General features: G+C 39.6%; 1 protein-coding gene across 1 annotated transcript in view; it reads left to right on the forward strand.

The window, feature by feature from the left end:
• Window positions 1-23,991, forward strand: part of DNAH7 (dynein axonemal heavy chain 7) — a 4,771,155-nt gene that overhangs the window by 2,992,124 nt on the left and 1,755,040 nt on the right. Inside the window, exon 37 of the mRNA XM_044073696.1 lies at window positions 8,485-9,357. Within this exon, the coding sequence (XP_043929631.1) occupies window positions 8,485-9,357 (873 nt within the window). The remainder of the gene's footprint in view (window positions 1-8,484; window positions 9,358-23,991) is intronic.

Consider the following 23,991-nt stretch of genomic DNA (forward strand, 5'->3'; position numbering starts at 1 on the left):
TATTGATCTTAATTTCACAGGTATAGCTGTGTCCCTTCTAACACCTCCAGCAGATGTTACAGTACCAGGACAGTGTGCATGATTACCCTCATAGAGTGTGAACATATAATAGTTGTACAAATGTGTTTGTGCAGAATCATTTCTAATCACTCAGTCTATATCAAATATGTTATGTCAGAGGCATGGGATTACTGGTTGTATTATTCTGATATTGTCTATGATTGTGCTTGTTTCTTTTTATGTTGTCCATGAGCCTTTAGCTGCGTCCCACTTGCTGGAGACCTCTGCTGAGATTACACTCATATTCAGGCAAATCAGTTTGCACAGCTTCACACTATAATATAAGCTTAGGTCGCGAATTTGTAGGTTACCTATGTTCTTATTTATTAATTCCATAATAATCCTGTTTGTAAACTTACAGATGAGACTGATCAGGCTTATGGGTCTGTAATTACCCAGGTCCACTGATGCAGCACCTTTGATCAGGGGAATGATTGTTTCTATCCTCCAGTCATCCAGCTTGAAACCTGTTTGAAAGCTGATATTGAATATCTTTGTAATGGGGTCTGACAAGACATGAATTAGGCTAACCAGTAGCAGCCCAGTATATTATCTGACCCCATAGAAGTACTGTTCTTGGCTTTGGATAGTATCTTAAAGACAATATTGGGATATTTTGGGTTGGGGGTTGTAGATGCAGGTGCATATTCTCGAAACATAGCAGTGGAAGGGGGTGAAGTTTGAACTAAATTTGTCTGTCAGTATAGTGATCATGCCCCCTGGGTCTGAGAATGTGATATCCTTTACGATTAGCTCTCTGCAGTGCAGGGCATTGTTTCTGTGATTTCTGAAATAGTTATAGAATGTTATGTGGTTATCCTTTGCTTCCAGGTGCTCACTAATATGGGTTGATGGTGATATTTGCCCAGTTTCACTGTCTAGTTAGTGATGTTGCAGAGGACTAAAGCTTTGCTAATGAGCTGCTTAGTCTGCTGAGGCTACAAGGTTCAAAGCTTTTACCCTATTCTTCCCATGACTTAGGGTAAACTACATATTTCATACACATTGTGCCAGTTATCTCATATCTGTTTTTGATTTGATTAGGGTCCAGAGTTCCTTGTTAAGTTTAGCGAGAGTGTTATTGGCATCTTAGGAGAAAATTTTATTTTTGCATGCACTTATTATTTTCTTATAGAGCCTGTTTATATTAGGATTGCACAATAGGTGCTTATTTTTTTAATTATTGTTGTATTTACTTCTGGGGGGGTTGGACAATTGCATCTGTGTAACTATTTACTTGTGATAGAGTTTGTCAGTAAAGAATTCTGCATAAGCAATGGGGTCATCATGATGGACGGGGATTTTAAATTTAACCAGGTCATCACTCAGTTTTATTAGATTAGCCTTGGCATGGTCTCTGAATACTGAGATATTGGCAGATGCTTCTGACTTCAGTCCTAAGGTTTATGTGACTGATTCATGGTTCAGTTTGACCAGGGAAGAAGTTACAATTGGTGGGGAGCAAAGCTGCCCCATATTGGTAAGGATCAAGTCCAGAATTTTATCTCCCCTGGTTGGGTTGCAGACTAACTAGCCCAGATAGTTTGTACTGAAGAAGCCTAGAAATTTCTGTGAATTCATATTTGAGGATGTATAAGTCTTTCAGTTAATGGAGGGGTAGTTGAAGTGTCTTAGGAAAATGATTTTTGGCTTTTATGCATAGGGACTCCGTACTGGTTAGGTAGGAGGTGTGGGTTAAAGGGGCCATGAAGAGTCGTCCTATATTTAGCTATGATATGATAAGGGGTTTTGTTAATATAAAGTTGGACAGGGAGGTGTTCCAGTTTCTCTTGTCTGGCGGTAAAATGTGTTTTTAAGAATATGGATTACACCCCACCTTTAGTGCCTTCATCTAATGAGGTGGGCCTGAACATATGGTAAGCATTATAGCCCTAAACTGATGGAATGCTCTCATTGGTTTTGACCTAGGTCTCTGTGATGATGTGTATATAAATATTTTCCAAGTTAAGGAGTGCTTGTTGGAGGGTGTGTGTGAAGATTTTTGTTAATGCTCCTAGCACTGAGCAGCAATATCTTTGTTATCCAGATTATTTTTTGTTATATTAAAAGCGCTGGAAGACTGATGTTGCCTAAAAATGGGGTAGACAAGTTTTTAGCCAATATATGAAAGCCTTAGGAGGATAGGAGCAAAGCCATCCTTGGCAGAGCAGTTAGAATTGTGTACCATGTCTTCCCAGGTCATATGTCTGTATATAAGGAGAGAGAGAGAGAGAGAGAGAGAGTACTTCCTTAGAATGACCAGAAGCTAAGTCATTGTTGAAATTAATAATCTATTGTTCATATTGTGGCATAATTTTTGGTAATGATAGAATTCTAGGTTAGGTTCATACGTGCCTCAGGCACACATTCTGTGAGCTCCATTATGTCTCTCTTCATATAGTCCAGGGAGGTATGTCTCAAGTAATTTACATCCACATGTACTGTGACTGTGTCAAATGTGTACTTGTGGTGCAGGGGCTTGAATGATTGCATGATATTGTGAATCCTGGCACTTGATAGGCGACTGATCATGATCCTTTTCTTATACAACCTAGTTTGTGCTGCATTGGTGTGTCTTACTATGGCGTCACTTATGACTAGGATATTGAATTGTGTGGAGGTTTATCTTAATAACTTTTAAACCAAGTTAGTGTGACTCTTAGATGTGTTTCCTGGTGGGTGCTGTCTATGTTGTCTGCTTATGAGGTTGCTGTGGGTGCTTGATTCTTAGGTTATATTTAGGAGGCCTTTGTGGTTTAGGTAGATTACTTTTAGGAGCCACAGCATATGTAAGCATATGTGTTTGGTCTGGGCTGTGTGTGATTGGTTTATTGTGGTGTTGTGTAGTACTGACAACCTGCATGTTATTTGTTGTGGCTTTGAGAGCTTTGCCTCCAGTACCTTTATATTACTACATCTCTCACTCACTGTGTCAGCTTGTTTAACTAGTAGAAGGCCATCTGTTAATATAAGACAATTGTCACATTTGTGTCAGCGCGCCCATTTCATGGCTACAGAGATGGTCAGAAAGTGCAAATCTGTGATTTCAGGTGCTTACTAGTGAGGGCTAAAGGTGTTTAGTGACAGTGCAGAGGAGTAAAGCTTTGCTAATGAGCTGCTCTGTGTGCTGAGAGTACAGGGTTCAAAGCTTTTCCCCTGTTCTTTTCATGCCTTAAGGAAATAATTTAGATCCTTGGTGTCTAGTATTATCCCCTGTCCATACATCAGTCATGCTACAAAACCATCTCCTCCCAGGCTGTTGGTCATTTAACTTTAAAGTGACTTTGGGTTATAGTTAAAGAACATCCTTGGTGTCTTGTATCACCCACCACCTGCTCATATGTCTTTCATGCAGAAAAACTGTTGCTCCATTAACTTTTCAAGTGACGTTAGGGTAGTAGGTAAAGAGCATCCCAAGAGTCTAGTGCTCCCCCTGCTCATACATCTTTTGTATGGAAAAACTGTTGTTCAATTTACTTTTTAAGTGACCTTAGGGTGGTTGGAAATGAACATCCCTGGTATCTAGTGTTCTTCATTCATATGTGTTTCACACTGCATAACTGTTTTCGTTTTAAACTAAGAATTAGAGTATCCCTGGTGTTTAGTGTGCTCCCAGTATTGCAGGATTTGCTTGCTATTCTAAAGGAATTTAGAGGTATGACTGCTCCCCATGTGCACGCACGTGAGCGGGCACACACACATATTCGTGCATACATATACTCACATGCACCTGATCCAACTCACGTACATATATTAATCCATTCACTGATAACACGTACACAAACACACACGCATACATACACATGCTCACACATAACTACCCTACCTAACCCCTAACAAACTCCATTACTACTACCACCCAGGCAGATACACAGTCACACACACTCACCTTAGGCCACTCAACCTTCTGAATACCCTGACACATTCAACCACACACATACACACACACACACACACACACACACACACACACACACACACACTGCTACCTGTCTGCTAAACCACAAACTTTGGAAGGATACATTCAGAGAATTGAAGTTTTGGATAATCGACATTCGGATGATTTACTCTGTACTGTAATGGGTGAACACAAACCTTTGGCTGAGTTAACTTACACAGCTGAGCTATTTTGTGAATCACTTGGCTACATAAATGTCTTACTGCAGGTACTTCCAGGGGACAGCACATGGCTAATTAGCATAATTTACTCCCCTGGATTCTGTCATTAGCATATAGCTCGACCATAGAGACTGCCCACTTAATTATACTACAAACCATGTAGGATCACTTTGGCAGTACTGTCTCTGAATCAGAAAGTGCCACCACCAGTAGTAGCAGCCCATGTCATGGCTTACCACTAGCAGTGACTTTTTTTTAATCTGGCTGTACCTTAAGTCTCCATCTTGCCTAGAACTAGTTACAAAAAACTTGGAAAGAGATTGCTGTACCCTTATCTGCAAAGGACACTGGACAAATGTTAGTTTCCTTCAGTGACCAGTACAGGTCAAATTTCAAAGATGACTACTCTGTACCTACTGTACTACCTGTGAAGACTTTGGATTAAGAAAGTGAAAGAGGAGAGAAAGATATATATATATATATATATGAGTGCTCCATTTAATTTCTGATCATAAAGACTTTTTTGTAGTGATCTTGGCCCCCTCCTCAGAGTATTCATTTTAATAAGACTATAAACGTCATAGGTGCTATACATTTGCCTCTTTTAGGTATTAGTTAACAGATGGTAGAAGTCCCAGAATCCATGAGGGGTAGTTGTACCTTTTTTCAAAACTTTCCATTACTTATGAAATAAGAATGCTTTTATTCAGGTACTTGTGACTGCACACCTCTACAATAAAAACCGACACACATTTCAAACGTATATCAAACAGCCTAATAAATACATAAGCAGCAATAAAATTATTCCTTAAAAAGTACAGTGGATTATATGCTGCTGTGAAGTGGCAAGCCTTTGGAGACTTTCTAGAATCTTATTCTCTCAGATACTAGCTCCTACATCAGATTATTTGTTGTATAATCTTAATAACGATAATCCTTGTCTTTACTTCTGTCTAAAACTGGATTCCGCTACAATGGTAGCCCTACCATCTTTTGAGTTTTCAAATGGATCTTCACTCCCTCCTGATACTTTGCTGTTTACCAAGGGAGCAAAGTTGTTGGATATATATGAAAAGAAAATTTATACCTGAAGTACTTTGGCAATGAGAACTTATTATTTATCTCGTATGTTATCCTAATAGCAGTCTTTTTTTTTTTTCTTAAACACAGAAACTAACGTGGAAAATTGTGATGAGCTGTAAACAGAAGAAAGATTTGTTTTCTGTAATAAAAAGAATGGCGAACCTCTAGGTCTTCTGGCTTTACAGCATAATTATGATGCAGTTGATGGTGTTACCAGGGTTGCCAGGACTGGATTCGTTCTAAGCAGATGTATCTTGTTTTCATCAGAAAGTCTGCAAGAGGACATAAACTCAAATCCTTGCCACTCCAGTTACAGGAAAGTCTTAGTTTGATCATTCTTCCTCAAAGCTCATAAGGTCTTTGAAGGTAAAATGGAAGTTCACAGAATAGCAACAAGAGGAAAACTTTCTAGTGGTTTCATCTTTCCACAGAAATTACCCATCCTGTTGAAAACATTGATGTAGAAGAGCTGTACCATGACCACTTTTCCCTAAGTGATTTAAACAGAAGCATAATAAGCTGCTGCACTTAAAACAGAAGTAAACGAGAAATGGTTTACTATCAAAAGACTGCAAGTCATATGGTCGACAGTTACAACATCGATAGTCATTTCTGTGAACGTCATAAATACTGAAAAAAATATCAAAGTTTAAATAGTCGAAAAACACCTGCAGCGCTGACAGTATTGTTTTGCAGGGGGCAAGCCCCTCTGTGCCCCCCCACACCCTCTGCTACTTATATATTACAATTCCAAGATTGCACTATGTGCTGACAAGGGTATATCCTTGCCCTGTTGTCGACATTTTTTCAACAGGTAATTTGCATGCATTAACTATTGACTAAATGAACCAATTAATATTCATGTGTCGATGACATGGGTCGCTGAAATGAACGTTAGATCTTTTGAATTTCAAACATTTGATAGTAAACCATGAGAAGCAAACCATAACCTGCTTAGGTATCATTTTGGCTTTAAATGGGCAGGAAAACTGAATGAATAAGTGTATTATTTATTTATTATGTGTTAGGCGTGCAAGGGAATTTGTCCTTTACTCATTTTTATGCATTACTGTCTTCTTTTTATGGGAAATTTGAAAACTAGATAAGCATAATTGTATTTTAATATCCTAACTGCGTGAGCCATTTGTGATAGGTCCCTATTTAACGTGTGAGATCCATTACTGGAAGTCCCAGAATTTTAGAAACTAAGCCAAAGGTCTATGCTATATGGGTTTCCCCCATGCCAGACCTACTACTTAGACATACTAATTCTGAGTTTACTCTATTTCAGAGTAGAAAGAACACTCAGGGGTTTTGCAATGTCAGACTTAGTACACATTGTCATTGTAAACACGCCCAGGCTGACTTTTCTGAGGATCACAATTCCAGTCCTTCCAATTTACTTTATCTTGATAACACTGCAAAAAGAATACACTTTATTTAATTACTTTTGTGTTTCATATAACGCTTTCACATTTTATGGAAGTTTGACAAAGAATGCAGTTATGTTTAATATTCCATAGTAGTAGTAATGAATTTTAAAACATGTTTGAATTTTTTGTTTTGGTAAGATTTTGCATCTTGATTATTTACTGCTGGAAAAAGGAATACTTTATTTATAGCAGATCCTAACAACTTGCAATTAATAAAAGAGTATGATGGATCTATGTGTTAATTTAGCCTGAAACTCATAAATGTTAATAAGAAAAACATTAGTCACTGCTTTTGCCATTATTGTTTTTTATGTTTATCAGTTTAATTGCTAAATGCAACCACATTTAGTCATTTTAATGACTAAATGTGATTGCATTGCAAACATACCTAGGCAATTATGTTTAACTTAACCTTCCCGAAGCAGGTATTACAAAGTTTATAAAACAATATGGCCAAGGTTTAGATGTGTAGATTATGGGCAGTCATAGATATTGAAATTATTATTATTTTTATTTTTGTGACTCATTAGCACCTAGTTTTTTATCAAGTATGTTTAGATTTGACATTTGATTAAGGACAAAAGAACTTCTTAGCTGCCAGAATGCTGTATGCATTTTCTGTTCATTCCTTAGAAATAATGGAATAAGTCTAGTTGGCAGCATTATTTTTTAAGCATTTTTGCAAAGTACTGTAAAATAGCATATGATTATTTTGTATGGCTGTCATAAGTGCTAGCACGGATCCTACTTAAATATCTTACAAGGTTTACTTTGTTTGCTACAAGAAGCATTTGTATTTCAGAGCAGCATAAAAAAAATTATTGTAGCATTGTGGGCTATATTAGGAAGCCACGCTCATGCCTACATCAGTGCATTCCAGTATACAGTTTCTATCTCAGGGGAAAGGAAGAAGGCACTACTTTCACAGATTTTGGATAGGAGATGTCACCAATAAGGTAGGTATAACCCAAATGTTATGATTTAGTCACATTACCTTCTCCCACAAGACCTATAATTATAAGTACATTTACACCTAACTATATTTTCTACTCTGATCTTAAATGTGTTGTTCTTACTACTGGGATTCATTTACAGTGCCGGTTTTCTGCCATCTTTCTGGTCATTGAAGGAAATGTAAAGATATGCTGGATTCTGTATAAGCTTTTTCCCATCCTGACTTTAAATAAATTGAACTCGCTTCTGAAATGTATTCATGGTGTCCGTGTTCTTACACTACTGAGAAATTAAAAGAAAGGCATGATACTAATGTATCAGCTTCCTCACTCTTAAAGCATATTTAATGTTAAGAAGCTTCATGAAATATCATGCTGGCATTGAATAACTACTTTACTAGGAAATCATAACTTTTGGACAGAATCTTGACAATGTTAAGGCAGATAATCATAGCATGAAAAGCTTGCTACAGTATAACCATAGTGCATTCAGTTTATTTTTTACTTATTTAAGTTTTGAAAACAGTGTGTCCTTACTGTTTATAGGGACAATCTCAAAATATTTTGAAGGAATAAAATATAAATGAACAACCTATGTAGTGGCATAAATGTCAACAGCAATGATGTAGATCATATTTAGGAACTGCTAACCTACATGTAGAATTAGTATATATATATATATATATATATATATATATATATATATATATATATATACATTCAATTTTTTTTGTAATAAGTATATCAAAGTATTTATTGAAGTGACATTTGGTAACTGAAATGTCCATGCAATGTCATATGCCTACAATATTAATGTCATACTTTATCTATTACAGGTATTACGGGTATATTATGACAGATTGGTGGACAATAATGATCGAGCTTGGCTTGTGGAATGTATTGAAGGTGTGGTGAAAAACAACCTGCATGAAGATTTTCACCAACTCTTTCAACATCTAGACTTCAATGCTGATGGGAAAGTGGTAGAGGATGACTTGCGCAGTCTAATGTTTTGTGATTTCCATGACTCCAAAGGAGAAGACAAGAACTACAGAGAGATATTTGATGTTGACAAACTAAGGATGGTTGTTGAAGCACACTTGGAAGAGTTTAATAATCTCAGCAAAAAGCCAATGAAACTTGTTTTGTTTAGGTTTGCCATAGAACATATCTGTAGAATTTCTCGCATCCTGAAACAGCCACAGGGGCATGCTTTGCTGGTTGGAGTTGGTGGTAGTGGTCGACAGTCTGTTACTCGTTTAGCAGCTCATATGTCTGATTATGAACTGTTTCAGGTAGAATTATCCAAGACCTATGGCATTAATGAGTGGCGTGAGGATCTGAAGCACATTCTTAGAAAATCTACTGAAGGTGAAATGCAAGGAGTTTTCCTGTTTACTGACACTCAGATTAAAAAGGAGTCTTTCCTGGAAGACATCAATAATTTACTGAATGCAGGAGAAGTACCAAATCTTTTTGCATTAGATGAGAGACAGGAAATTTGTGAACGAATGCGTCAGATAGACCGTCAGCGAGATAAATCAAAACAGACTGATGGCAGCCCACTGGCTCTTTTCAATATGTTTCTTGACCGTTGCCGTAGTCAACTCCATGTAGTCCTGGCCATGAGCCCAATCGGAGATGCATTTCGTGTGCGCCTAAGGAAATTTCCAGCTCTAGTTAACTGCTGCACTATTGACTGGTTTCAGGTATCTTCCACTGTATATTAATCTCTTTCTCTTCGTTTTGAATTACATGTATGAAGCCTTTTAGGAATGATGTGTCAGCTAGTAATTTGTCCAATATATCCAGTACCTAAAGTGAACATAATTAGTTTCTTGCAGGTAATTCCAAAGGGTATGTGTTTTTCTGAATGTATCTCAATGGTTCTAGATGATGGCTGCTGATGATTTAGTATGTTTTCATTGAACTCACTAAACTGTCAGTTACAGATTTTTTTTTCTTTAACAAAGTTCGTCTAACAAAATCTGTTTTCATGAACTGGGGTTATGTTTTTTCTTTTCTTTTGAGACCAGTTATTACATTGGAGCTCATTTATATTCATGTGGAAAACATGGTGGAAGTAGCTTTTCATTCCCAGAAAAATTAATTAAAAATGTTATGCAGTGAAATACCTTCAATGAAAATGCATCCAGCTAAAATCTGACTGAAAAATCATTGCTAAGTGGTCTGTATAGATATGGCAGGGTCTTTTAACCTGATTCTACAAACAAGGCTGTTCAGCTGCAGTGTGCCAAGCAGGTGGATGTTCAGCATTAGATCACTGTTGCAGTAGCCTAATTTGTATGGGTTATATCCTGCGTAAGATATGACGACCAGGCAGCTTTCAAATCTTCAGTCAGGGCACTTTTCATGTGTCCTTACTGCTGAGTGGCTCAAACAAAGACACATAAAACCATTACTTAGGCAGAAAAAGCTTCAGAGTTTTCTTACCACTAAAATGCACACCATCTGTGGGCTTCATAGAACATATGGTCCACTAATGAACCTTCTAAGGCTGGGCAGATAAGTGCCCTTCTGGGGAAAACATTCTACTAGTCTGTTTTTCTGAAGAAAAACTGTTCCTTTTCTCGTAAAAAAAAAACGATTGTATCAGAATATATATTTTCTATGGACTGTCATTATTTTTGAAGAGATTTTTACTGAAGGGAATGCTTGTGGGAACATTCTATGTAAAATCTTGTTTATACTTTATTTTTCTGCATATTTTGGTAAAAGATTTTTGTGTGGTAGGAGTTAATACTTTTGGGGTTTGTCAATAAATATTTCACCTCAATTTTTTTTCTATCGGGAGTTTAGCACTTTCCCAGGATCCATTACCAACCTTTCAAGCTCTCTGTTTCCGATGAGCCATGCAGCAAGTATTGCTCTCCGTGGTTCTCTCTCCTGTCTGCAAGAATAAGAAGAGTCTTCAGGTGTCAGGCCAACTGTCTCACTACCTCAGTCACTGTTCTGTGACTCTATAATTGCCAGACTACTTTCTCAGACCGCAAACAGGATGGAACTGAAGTCTTAGATATAGAGGATTATGATCAAGTTAACAATCATAGCCAGCTTGTTTTGTGTTTGAGACAGGCATGTCAAGAAATTCACCATGAGAGTGAAGTTTGAGAGGTGAATTTTTTGTCATCCATGTCAAGAAGACTTAACAAACAGGGTTATGATCAGAAAGTCCAGATTATAATTCTGTGTAGTTTATGGAGCTTAACCTGCTTCCACATACTATAAAAAGGGTCTATATTAGATCACTGAATGCTTAAAAAGTGATTAATCGACCCCATGTAAACAAAAGCTTACAATGTCGAACTGTGAGAACAGCGATTTTTTTTCCAAGGGAAAAAAGTTGCTGTTCCACCAAAAAAATAAAATAAAAAACAAAACACTTTAAACATTACATTAAGTGGATGGCTTCACCCCCCCCCACACCCCCCTACTTAAATATACCAACTTCGAGACCACACTACAGTGCCGAAAATGCAAAGTAACGAAGCGGCCAAGCAAATTCTTTCCCAGGGAAAGAATTCACTTAAAAGCCACTTCGATATTTTGCCATTTCAGTCTTTTAAGTTCGACCAAGACACATTCGAAAGAATGCGTCTGTTTTCTAATAGGAACCCTATAAAAATTAGAGAAAAAATGTAGGAGAGCCAAGTGTTTTGCAGCTTTGAAGCCCCTAACACACTTTCTGCTTCCACACAGGAACAGCTACCACAGAACAGCTGCAGGAAGCTAAAAAGCTTTAATTCAGGAAGAGGCTTAAGGTTTAAGGGAAGGCAAGAATTAAGCAATTTATGTAATGTTGGACTAAATGAGAGATGTTATAAAGAAAGTATATGTAATATAATACATGTATTGTTTTCTTTTCTATTATTGTATATGTGACTGTCTTATGTGATAATTTGATAAAAAATGTTTAAAAATCAAGTTAAAAAAACACTTTAACCAGAAAAGAAAGGCTAAATGTGTTTAATGTTTGAGTTTTTTTTGGTTCTTCCCAATGTTCTGTCTTGACTGCTGTTAATGCACTAAAATGAAGCTAGTGCTTAAAAGTGGCGAGGGGTGCTTACAAAACTTGTTATGCACCTTTCTGATGTCAGAAAAGTGCTTAACAAGCCTGTCCTTGCCTCAGTTTTGGAGCATAAGTGTCATACTCCATGCACTAAATGAAAGTTATTTGTCCACTGTAACAATAGGTCAGTTGCCATCACCATTCTTTTTCCATCTCCCAGTATGGATCTGATGGGACCTGTCAGTCTTGGGTGGTTATTTGTATACTATATTTGTTGTCGTTATATAGAGCTCCTGTCTTGCACAGGTGTGTAAGATCTGAAGGCAACACATAGCCCTTCTAAACCCACACCACCAACACCCATACATAGCAACATTAAATCCACATATGTGAAGACCCTTAACTGTAACCTGCCCAAGCAAAAAGAACCTCCGAAGCTGAAACGCAAACAAACACAAATCACAACCAAAGTGTCACATAGCTCACAACACCAGTGTGCTGCCCAGCAGAACGTACCTAACACTTCAGTCATAGGTGACTCTGTAGTTAGGCACACTGATGTCCCACTCACCAGGCTGAACAAGGAGAAAATTACAGTCAGCTGCCTGTCAGGTACTGGGATCCACCACATAACGAATGCACTCAAGTCACTCCACAACAAGTACAAATATGACTCTGTCATTGTCCATGTTGGAGTGAATGACTTGACACGTACCTCCCTGTACTACATGAAAAGAGACATGGAAGAGCTCTCAGATCATGTGGCACAGGCAGGTATGACCCTAGCCCTGAGCAGCACCCTGCCTTTGCCCAAAATGATACCTATAAGGACAAAATGATTGACTTCAACAATTGGCTAAGCTTCTGGTGTCATTCAGAGGGGATCCAGTATCTGCCTGCCTGGGACGACATGATCGACGGACCATGATGCTTTGCCAGAGATGGTCTGCACCTGTCGCCCCTGGCATTCAACTTATTGGCTAAGGCTCTTGCCACCCCTATAGTGCCTTTTTTAGGCAAAGTTCAAATGGCAAAACAACCATTGTAACAGGTACAGGCATGCAAATTCTGAAGGTAATGCTACTCAATGCTAGAAGTCTAAACCTCAAAATGCACTCTCTTGAGGCACTCCCAAAACTGGAGAACCTTGATATCTGTGCAGTAACTGAGACCTGGTTCAAGGCTCTGGAGAGTACCCCTGCAATACCAGGCTACAACTCTTACCACACTTTTTGGCCACCAAACCAGGACCAAAACAGTAAAGGTGGAGGAGTGCCCATATTCACCAAGGATATTCACACCACCAGGCTAGTTGCCCAACACAATGCGTCTGAAATTCTCCAGGTGCAACTAACACTGGGTAAGACTGCAATCCAAATTGTAGCTTGCTACAGATCCCCCACCATGCCCCAAGATTCTCACTACACCTTTCTAAACATACTGGAAAATATTAAGATACAACCAAACACCCTAATACTGGGTGATTTCAGCTACCCTGCCATTAACTGGGAAAACTACTCATGTACCAACATCTTTGTCCAACGGTTCTTGGAATTCATAAATTCCAATGCCCTGGATCAACTTATCCATAGTCCTACCAGGGGCTCCAATATCCTGGACCTGGTCATTACCAACATGGGAAATCGATGCTCCACACCTATGTTCACCCACTCATTGGTCAGGTCTGACCATACGCTTAACCCTTAACATCCACATCCCACCCCCACCCCTCAGTAAGGAAACCTCCATAAAAAACTTCTCCAAAGCCAACTTCATGCTACTCATGTCAGAAGTGACAAACGTCATGACACCCATGCAGACGGGAACTGAAGGTTTGACTGCTGAATCCTACACTAAGGCACATTACCAGCACATCCACTCATACATGAATCATGCCATCCCAAATAGAAACAAGATTCTCTCCTCCAATAAAAAGAAGCCAATCTGGTGGTCCCCTGCCATAAACAAACTTTACAACAAAAGGAAGAAACTGTTGCAGAAAAGAGGAAAATCCCAGGATGCAAAAAACTCCCTTACTAGCCTCAGTAAGAAGCTGAGATCCCTCATAAAATCCCCCAAAGCTAGTTATGAAAATAAAATTGACAAAGATTCCAAAGACAATCACAAGGCATTCTATAATTATGTCAAGAATCTAAATGGCAATGCTCAAATCTGCTCTGAGCTACAACCGAATGGCATTATATATACTGATCCCAAGGATATTGCCAGTATCTTGGCAGATCAGTTCAGTGCCAACTTCTCCCCCTCTTACCCCCTAAATGGCCCATCTCAATACTGGAAGATTGCCAAATTCTGGTAATAACGGCTACAGAGGTAAAAAATGCACTCTCCAATGCTAAGAATACAGCATCCATGGGACCAGATGACATCCCGGGCTTTGTACTACATGAACTACAAAATGAACTGGCACCTCACCTAAGTGTCATGTTTAATCATAGCCTCACCTCAGGCTTTGTGCCCACTGAGTGGCACACAGCTACAGTTATCCCACTCCACAAGAGGGGATCCACCTTGGATCCCGGGAACTACCGCCCCATCAGTTTGACGAGCCTGATCTGCAAGGCCATGGAACATATTATGAAGGAACTTATAAACAAAGACACTGGCAACTTCAAACACTGGACCCCACCCAGTTTGGGTTTGTGAAGGGCTGAGCTTGTCTCCTGAACCTGATTGACTTCTTCAAATCAGTCTCCAGAGCAGTGGACGAGGGTAAGGCTTTCCACACAGCCTATCTGGACCTCGCCAAGGCCTTTGACACCATCCCCTATAGATAGACTTACTAAGGTGGGCATTAATCCCTACGTCACTCAATGGGTTGCCAACTGGCTTACTGACAGAACCCACACTGTAAAAGTAGCCAACTCCAAATCCAGCTCCAGACAAGTGACAAGTGGAGTACCTCAGGGTTCAGTCCTGGGACTGTCCTTGTTTGGCATCTACTTCTCTGAAGTACAGGCCAACACTAAGGGACTCTGACCAACAAAGTTCACAGATGACTGCAAACTGGGAGCCATTATTGAAACCCCAAATGATGTGGATACTCTATAAAAGGGCCTTACAGAAACAGATGCTTGGTGCCAGAGCCATGGGCTCAAGCTTAATGCCAAGAAATGTATAGTTATCCCCTTTGGGAAAAAACATGTACCCATGAATTACCACATAGGTGGCAGTACACTAAACACCAAAAGTGTGATAAGAGACTTAGGGACACCGGTGGATAGTAGTCTCACCTTCGATAACCGCATCGCCACAACAGTCAGGAAATCCTTCTATGTGGCACACCTCATCACTACTAAGGGCTTTTCATCCAGAAAAAAGGAGGTCATTGTCTGACTGTACTCATCCCTCATTAGACCCATTATAGAATACAATGCCCTGTTTGGTATGCACCTCTCAAGACATCTGCAACAACTGGAAAGGCCACAGAAATACCTCACTAAAATAATCAGATGCCGAAAGCAAATGCCCTACGCTGACCACCTTAAAAAACTCCAGCTATACTCTGCCACATATCGTCCACTCAGAGGTAGTCTCTGCTTAACATACAAGGCCATGTCAAACCCAGAGTTGTTGGACATGCTACACTTAAAGAAATCCCAATCCCTCAGAGCCACACGCTCCAAGGATCTAAACCTTATCATTACAATAAACAAAACATGCTGGAGGGATAGGTTCCTGACCCAGAGACTCTGGAATAGACTGCCCATACATGTCAAGCAGACCACCTCTTTGGCCCTCTTCAAAAGGAACCTTGATGATTGGATGGGAGAAAGGAAATTCACCCCGGGTATCACGTCAGTCACCATGCTAAACAGGGGTCCAGGGAAGTAAATAGTGTTTGAAGAAATATTCAGGGAATTGTTATGTCTAGGCTTGTATAGGCCCTAGGGCCGATAGCCTAGTACCAACCTATGAAGATAACTTTGCAGATAACTTCCCATATCCATGTTCTCATTGCAGATAACTTCCCATATCCATGTTCTCAAGATGGTGACAATGAAACTACCAGTCTAAATCTGTTATTACACTAAGTGTATAGCTTTCAATCTCTTGTACATTAAAGTTTGTTTCATTGCTTCTTATATACCTGACATGTTTACTTTGTGGTTGTGAGGAAATTGGCAGATAAAGGGGCTAGGTAGGATGTCCTAGTTCAGTGTATTATGTCTTGATGTGCACCAGTGAGGGCATTCATAACTTTAGGTGCAGGAGTTTTAGAGGAAAAATACCTGAATTGAAGACAGCAGAGAACATCCCAAATGAAGAACCACTATGGTTAGTCACTTCACAAATCATTTGTTATAGTGAACACCTTTTTTTTGTATGCAGGAGTATCCCACTGTTTGACCAAGCAATGAATCTGGCAACTTTGGTAGCAACATGATTTTACCCAATACCTAAATTTATTAATCTTTAGGTATGGTCTCCATGATGGCCATCTTCAATTTAGTGAAGGTTTTGATTGACACAGTGATGATGTGAGGTTGTGCCAGCTAGGCCAGGAGGAGTAGGGCAGTGGATATGTAACATATGGCAGCATAGCTAGCTGGAGTTTTGTAAAGAATTATATGTAATTTGTATATCAAACTGATTTGTACAGATGCTTGTGTTGAAAATGTATTTGTAAAGTCGCTTGTGCTAAACACTGTACCAGTAGTGAGTCCTGCTAGACAGAAAAGAAATACACCTGTATGTCAGAGTTTATTATAACTGTATAAATGAATATATCGCAACAGAAGATACTGGAAGAGAATAGGTTAATCTCAGTCCAGCTAACTTTGAAAATTAACTGAATTACATTAGTTGATAAAAGCCATAAAGATTGTATCTCACAGGTCTGAATGCAGCCAGAGAGGGAACATTTCTGAAAACGAGGACTAGGCATCCTGTTGTATTGTCCTTAGTGGTGAACTAATTGCTACCCTGGAAGGGTGGAAGTGCTGAAATGGTTTTATAGCTTCCAGATGCTGTAACACATCTTAGCAAAGCTCTTTACATGTGTATTGTGACACATATTTGCAAGATCCTGGCTCAGCTTCTAGTAAAGGGGGTAGTGTGGGAACCCCAGAGTCAGGTGACCAGATGTGATGTCATTCTGTAATCCAGCACTGAAATGATGCTTTAATACGAGATGAGACAGACAATTTGGGGCAGTCTTTTTGTGAAACCTGTCAAGAAAGACCACTCACCCATATCACCTTGCCTTCCTCTATTAAGTAAGTAGGAAACAGTAATTCTTGATAAGTCAGGAAAATATAGTGAGATTAGTTAAGTATTGTTTTTCTGTATCTGTTTGAATCTTTCTGTCTGTGTTATTTTTAATATTTCCTGTGACTGAAACTGTGGTTCTTATTGTAAATAGATATTCAATATTTTCATGTTCTTTTATTATTTATTATTAAATACATTTAAACTTTTCATTGTGGCTGGTCTTTTTAGGAAATAGTTAACTCTTGAGAGTAGTTATATGTATTTAGTGACACTGTAGCATCACACTCCTGAAAGTCTTGCTGTTCAGTCAGCATTACCATTAGTATTAATTTTGCTCAGTATAATTGGATACCCTGTTAAGAACTGTAGAGTAGTGGTTGGTGGCAGTGGAACTACCTTAAAGCCTGGGCAGAGGCGGTAGATCAGGTAATCTGTGCCAGTCTTTCCCAGGTGTGTGTGTGCATGCGTGTGTGTATGTGTGTGTCATCTACTTAGAACAGAGACACAGAGCTCCTTAGTAGTCAGTGTGGATTCTTATTTGGGGCCTGGAGAGAGAGAGTCCACCCCCAGGACTGGAGTGTGTTCCCTGTAAGCTCTTAAGGGAAACAGTGCTTGGTGCAGAGAGCTGCATCTGAAAGGTACTGTGCGTGTGTGTCTATTTCTCTCAAAGTGAACATTACTCCACCTGTGTCCATGGTGAGGATTGAGGCTCCTAGATCACTGGCCCAGAGAAGGGATGCCACAGACACCATAACCACCCAGTATGTGTAAATTAAACACTATTGGACTGACACTGCATGTTAAATTTTAGTCAGTACTAGTTATAATAATATAAGTGATTTGCCAGTTTAAGTGGAGGGCCTGAATTCTGAAGAATTAGCACACAAGGTAGTGAGCCATTCTGGGCATTAGAGGTTTGCCTAAACATAAGTTGTAATAAAAGAGGACTTCTACAATAGATACAGAATTGTGGACATTTTTACTTAAATCCATGAGATTTCTACCCCTGACTACCTAAACTTGGAGTAAGTATAAATTGGTGTTGCCTTCAAGTTTATACTTTATTCTCATTGTTGATAATGGGGAGTCCCTGAGCAACTTTTATGCATCTGTCTGTTTTACAGTGGAACTGCAGGGATTGCAAAGGAAATAAAAATAATGTAAAAAAATGCAGTTTGGAAGCAGTGGCCACTGCTGACTTCAAATCAAAGAGGGGCTGCAGGAGACAACTGAATGGGTGTGGCCAACAGGAAGGGGTGTGGTCAACTAGAAAGGGGCTGGGCTATGCTCAAAACCACAAAAACTGGGACTTTAATTACATACGCTGCCTTGGGTGCCAAACTGTCATTATGAGAGTCCAATCAAGACAAAATGAAGTGGAGAAGAAAAAAATATTTCAATGCACTGGCTACATGACAGCTTACTTAATATCTAGATGGAAACAAAAAGGCTGTAAGGCATGAAAAAATAAATAGATTTTTAAATACATTACTGGAATGCCAGTCAAAATCAAGTATAAAAAAACAAGCAGCACTCAACTCAAACCACTTCTCCTTGCACTGGAGTTCTAATTATAATTTATATTCAGCTTTAACAAAGTACCAAGTAACATGCTGAATGTAGCAATCTCTGTGATACCAATTACCTCCACTTGTAAAAATGTTTCTTATCCAAAAAAGACCTGCTGCCTGACAACAATTATCTGCTTGTTTCATGGGGAAAACATGATCAAAGTCAAAAATGAACAGCAAACAAGCTCAAGATAAATTGCTTAAAGGATTACTGCACAGGTTATGGACCACACATGATAGATTGGCATTCTGTTTAGTTTACGGGTAAAGCCTGCAAAGATGACTGCAAGTCTCCAGCAAATGTAATGGGCTTCTGAAAATACTGTAATCATGTCCTTTATTACAAATACTGTCTTATGCATTTCAATATCTAAGGCTTATTTGTTATCTAGTTATGTAAATATTCTCAGCATGGCAACAACAAAAAGGCTTCAATGCTGATAATTCTTTAACAGTATGCTTATCAAATCTTACGTGCATCTTACAATCTCAGACAACCTTACCTGGTGGTCATTAAAGCTCTTGCATAAACTTTATTAAGTGACTTCATTCTTAAATGATTTGCCAGAAAAATCACAAATTTTATGAGGAACAAACCAAAAATAAGAAGAAAAAGCTGTTCATTTTGTGAAAGGTATAGTTCAGCCGAGAGAATTGTGTGGCACAAATCCTACACGATGGGCATCCCTAGGTGTGGACAATAAGTACCCCCCCCCAAAAAAAATGAAGACCTAAGAGAAGTGATTGCTTCAATCTGGCTTCATCACTTTCAGTAGCATTCAGACCCAATCAATGAAAATATTCAGTAACAATAAAAAGTTTGTGCTTGTAGACAGTTGATTTAACTGGTTCCTGATCGAACACATCCAACCAAGAAATGGGAGGGGGGGTATACCTGAGCTGATCAGATAATCAGTAAACACCTTCTTATTTCTATTAAATTATATTCCTTGTATAATACAGTACAGTTGTTAGAGGGCATTTTAAATTTATTGTTTTGAACATTTTTTTTCAGTAAACAATGAAACAAAATGCATGCGCCAATAATGACAAAACTGCCCAATTCAAAATATTTCATCCTAAAAGTCTACTCAAACTTCTACAGTCCACCAGTATCAGTAAATATGCGCAATCTCTGCAGAAGTAAAAGTCATCTAAATAATCCCACGTTAAAGAGATCTGTAACTAATGAAGAGGTTGCTGCTAGCAAACAACTTTATATTTCATTGTTTCACCTACAAATAAAGTGCCTGCTGCCCTTGAGGAATACATTTTCTATGTTACATTAAAAAATGATAAGCTAGTAATATTGCAATAGGGATTGGATGTCAAACTGATAACAGGTTCATAGTTATTAGGTATCTCTGCCAAAGAGGACATTTGCAGGACTGCAGCATCCACCCCCTTTAAAAGTACAACACAGTACAGTATCAGCAATGCATCTAAATACTGTGGGAGTAGAACCCACAGCTTTCTGCATCAAAAGCAAGTATTAGGTATGTTGTGTTACCACCATGCATTTCACTGCCAACTCTTGAACCCAGGACCCTGTGCACTACAGTTAGAGCAACATACCACTATGCAAAATCAGCTATTTTTGGGAAGATAGGAAGACTGAAACTTAAATGGCTATCATTTAGTGACTTCAGTTCTCACCACAGCTCTCATCCTCTTAGCACAAAATACTTAGGCAAAGCCAATAATGGGGGAATACAGACCCCATACATATTCAGTGAATAATCCGCTCTCACCATAGCTCTCAACCTCTTAGCAAAAAAAAAAACCTGGACAAAACCAATAATGGGGGAATACAGCCCCAAAAACAGGGACAATTTTCAAATATTGATCTTATAAACTTAGAAAATTGCTAGAATAAAAGGTTTTGTGTTACCATGTATTTTATGAAGTATACGAAGTCTGAAATTCAAATGCCTGTCATTATTTAGTGAATTCAATCTTTCACTGATTAGAAAAATCCAGAAAACCACAGATTTTGTGAGGAAGAGAACAGGACAAAAATATGAGGCAAAAATCTGAACAGTTTTCACATGTGGTGATGGGTAGGGAATTCAGGCTCTTGCTGCCTGTACCCAAGGTACAGCATTTGAGCCTGAGTAACTCTAGTCACCAGGTATATTTAACGGGTTCCGTCATGTAGCTCGCAAGACATTTCCCTGTGAGCTACATCGCCGATACCAAATGGCTGCAGCAGTAATTTGCCGTAGAGCAATACGGCTGAACAGCATAGCCGCTGCTGCTGTAACCTATGCACAGAAATATTTCTACTGGTGGCGATCCTTACAGACAGCTGCCCAGCTGTATTCTAGCAGGGACGGCCATACCAGATGTGTTCCACATTCCGTATTCTCATGTAAGTAATGCATTTATTGTATTATTTATTTATTTTATTGGCCAGCTCCAGATTCTGTGGAACCTACTCTGAGGAGACCAAACAAATTTATTACAGCCCCCCAGGACAAGCAATTCCTCTCCAAAGGTGTGCCTATTTATGCCATGGTGGTAGCAGCAGCCACCAAGAAAGAGTTAGCAGAAACCTCTTCATCTGTTCTTCATCCGAACAGAAAGTCTCAGATGATGGACAGATATGGAAAGCAAATGTTTGCTTCAGCGACCTTTTCAGTGAGGTCCCTGAACTATCTATGCCATTTTACACATCTTCAAAGGGATCTCCTGAAAGAGCTTGGAGATGCTCTTCAAGATCCTACAGCTGAGGAAGCACCAACCAAAGTAACTTCTCATCTTGCGACTCTTAATTCCATAATCAACTCCTCCATGAGGCTGATTTCCTATGCAGTCGATGGAGTGAGCAGAGCTGCAGGGACAGGTATGGCTCTCAGGAGACATGCTTGGTTGTGGCTGTGTCAGTTTGCGGAACCCTTTTCAGCATCCTTCACCAATACTCCCTTTGATGGCTCCTTTCTCTTTGGGCTTCAGATGAAAGACACATTGACCAGGTGTGAGCAGGAAGGCAAGACTCTCTCTGCCGTGGGAGTGCATTTTTCCACTTCTTCCAGACCTTATCCCAAGGGTCAGAAGAGCGGAAAGATGTGGTTCCAAAAATCCCAGGTACCCTTGCCTGACAAACGTGGTGATTTTTCCCCCAGAGGCAGAGGGGGAAACAACAATAACAGATGTCACCCTCATTGCAGAGGGGGACCACAAAACCAGGGTGACAGAGAAACCTTCTCTGCCAAGCCCTTCCAGCATCACTGAAGGGTTGCCCAACTGCTCACCTCTGGAGGCAGTCGGGGGAAGACTTTCGCTGTACCCTAAAGCCTGGAAAAATATAACAAGAGACAGATGGGTACTATCCATCATATCCGGAGGTTACAAAATTCCCTTCCATCAATCCCCCATAGAATCAAAAAAGCCCATCCCAGATGTCCCACCCAATCTAAGGGATCAAGCAGTCAGAGAAGTTTCAAGACTGCTAGAAAAAAGAGCCATTCAAGAAGTTCCCGCAGACCAACTAGGATCCGGAACTTACTTAAGATTCTTTTTAGTACCAAAAAAGACAGGGGACTGGAGACCAATACTGGATCTCAGCGGATTGAATAAATCTGTACAAAAAGAAAAGTTCCGGATGGTTATATATATATTTGCCACTCCTCTCAACAACAAATGCAGCAGCTACTTCTCCCTACTTTCCTCTTCCAGGTCAGAGATGCTCTAGTCCACGATTGGCCTCAGGGACTTCTTTACACTTTTCCCCCAATTCCTAATTTCCTCTAATTCCAAGACTCATACAGAAAACAAAATCATTGGGCTGCAAATTGATCCTCATTGCCCCATATTGGCCTCGACAGATATGGTTCCCGTTTCTACACCTCCACCTTCTGAATCAACCGTGGATTCTGGACCCAGTTCCAGATCTTCTGATTCACCAATCAGGTGGGTTGCACCAATCCCTTCAAACTCTCCAGCTCACAGCTTGGTTACTCCACTTCCAACCTTAGCCAGGCTTTCCATTAGCTCCCCAGCAGTCCATGATATTGTTGCTTCTCACATACGTCTGCTACGAGGAAAACATATGCTAGTAAATGGAAACGGTTTTCTTACTGGGCAGAATCTAGAAATTTGGATCCTTTCTCAGCCCCAGTCCATGAAATTCTTGAATTTCTAGAACAGCTTTTTCAGTCTGGTGCAGCTTCCGCTACCATTAGAGTACAACTAGCTGCCATTTCTAATTTTCATATCGGTATGTTTAATTCTAGCATAATGTCTCATAAGCTCTGCAAGGCCTTTATGAAAGGAACATCTCTTCTTAGAACCCCAGTTAGAGATCCTCCTCGGGATCTCAATTTAGTTTTAGCTTCCTTAATTTTGCCTCCCTTTGAAACGGTGGCATCATGTTCTTTAAAATTTCTTTCTTGGAAGACACTTTTTCTGGTTGCTATTACTTCAGCTAGATGTGTCTCAGTACTTCAAGCACTGTGTGTTTGTCCTTCTTACCTGGTGTTTCACAAGGACAGAGTTTCTCTGAGGACCAATCCATCCTTTATTCCTAAAGTCTGCTCAGAGACCAACTTAAATCAATCCATAGATCTCCCAGTTTTCTTTCCTAATCACAGCAACAAGGCGGAATACAAGCTCCAATTGGATGTACACAGACAATTGCATTTTTATCTCCATAGAACTAAGGAACTAAGAAAGTCAGACCAGTTATTTCTTTCTTATGCTTTCAACAAACAAGGCCTTCCAGTTTCTAAAGTGACCTTATCCAGATGGTTATCTGATACTATTGCCTTTATTTATCAGTTACAAAATAAAGAGCTACCAGATAAACCAAAAGGTCATTCCACTAGAGCATTAGCCACCTCTGTAGCTTTTCAGTCTAGGTTGCCCATAGACTCAGTCTGTGCAGCTGCCACTTGGGCAAACCCTCACACTTTTATCTCTCATTACAAGGTAGATATGGTCTCCCGGAGCAGAACTTCCTTTGGTTCTACTGTTCTGAAGAGTCTGTTCCAATGAGCTACCCAGGACTGTAGGTGCTAGGGACGCTGTCCCAAACAGCAAGAACGAAGGCAAGATGGACAACTTAACATGAAGTTATGTACCTACCATAACATTCCATGTTAGTTGTCTTCATCTCGCCTTCCTTCTTGCATCCCTCCCTCCTTCCCCCTTCCTAGAGGATTGTGAGGAGTTCCCTTTTGTTTTCACTGGCTGAGCATCTTTTATTACTTCACATGCCAGGTAATTTATAACTCTTTCCTTGTTTAGGTGTATTGGACAACCAGGTTTTAGGTACTGGTTACTCTACTTATGTCTAGTGCACGCCATCACAAACGAGATCTGGGTAGCTGACGCTGGGCATGCTGGGATAAGGGGTAGCCTCGAGCCAGTAAACAGCTCTTGAGCTATAGAAGATGGCCGAGTCAGAGCCGAGGATCAGTTCCGAACCCAAACAGCAAGAAGGAAGGTGAGATGAAGACAACTAACATGGAACGTTATGGTAAGTACATAACTTTTTTCCTGGTGCT

This window comes from Protopterus annectens, chromosome 6.part0, assembly GCF_019279795.1.
Source record: "Protopterus annectens isolate FY-2018-M chromosome 6.part0, PAN1.0, whole genome shotgun sequence".
Lineage (NCBI taxonomy): Eukaryota > Metazoa > Chordata > Ceratodontiformes > Protopteridae > Protopterus > Protopterus annectens.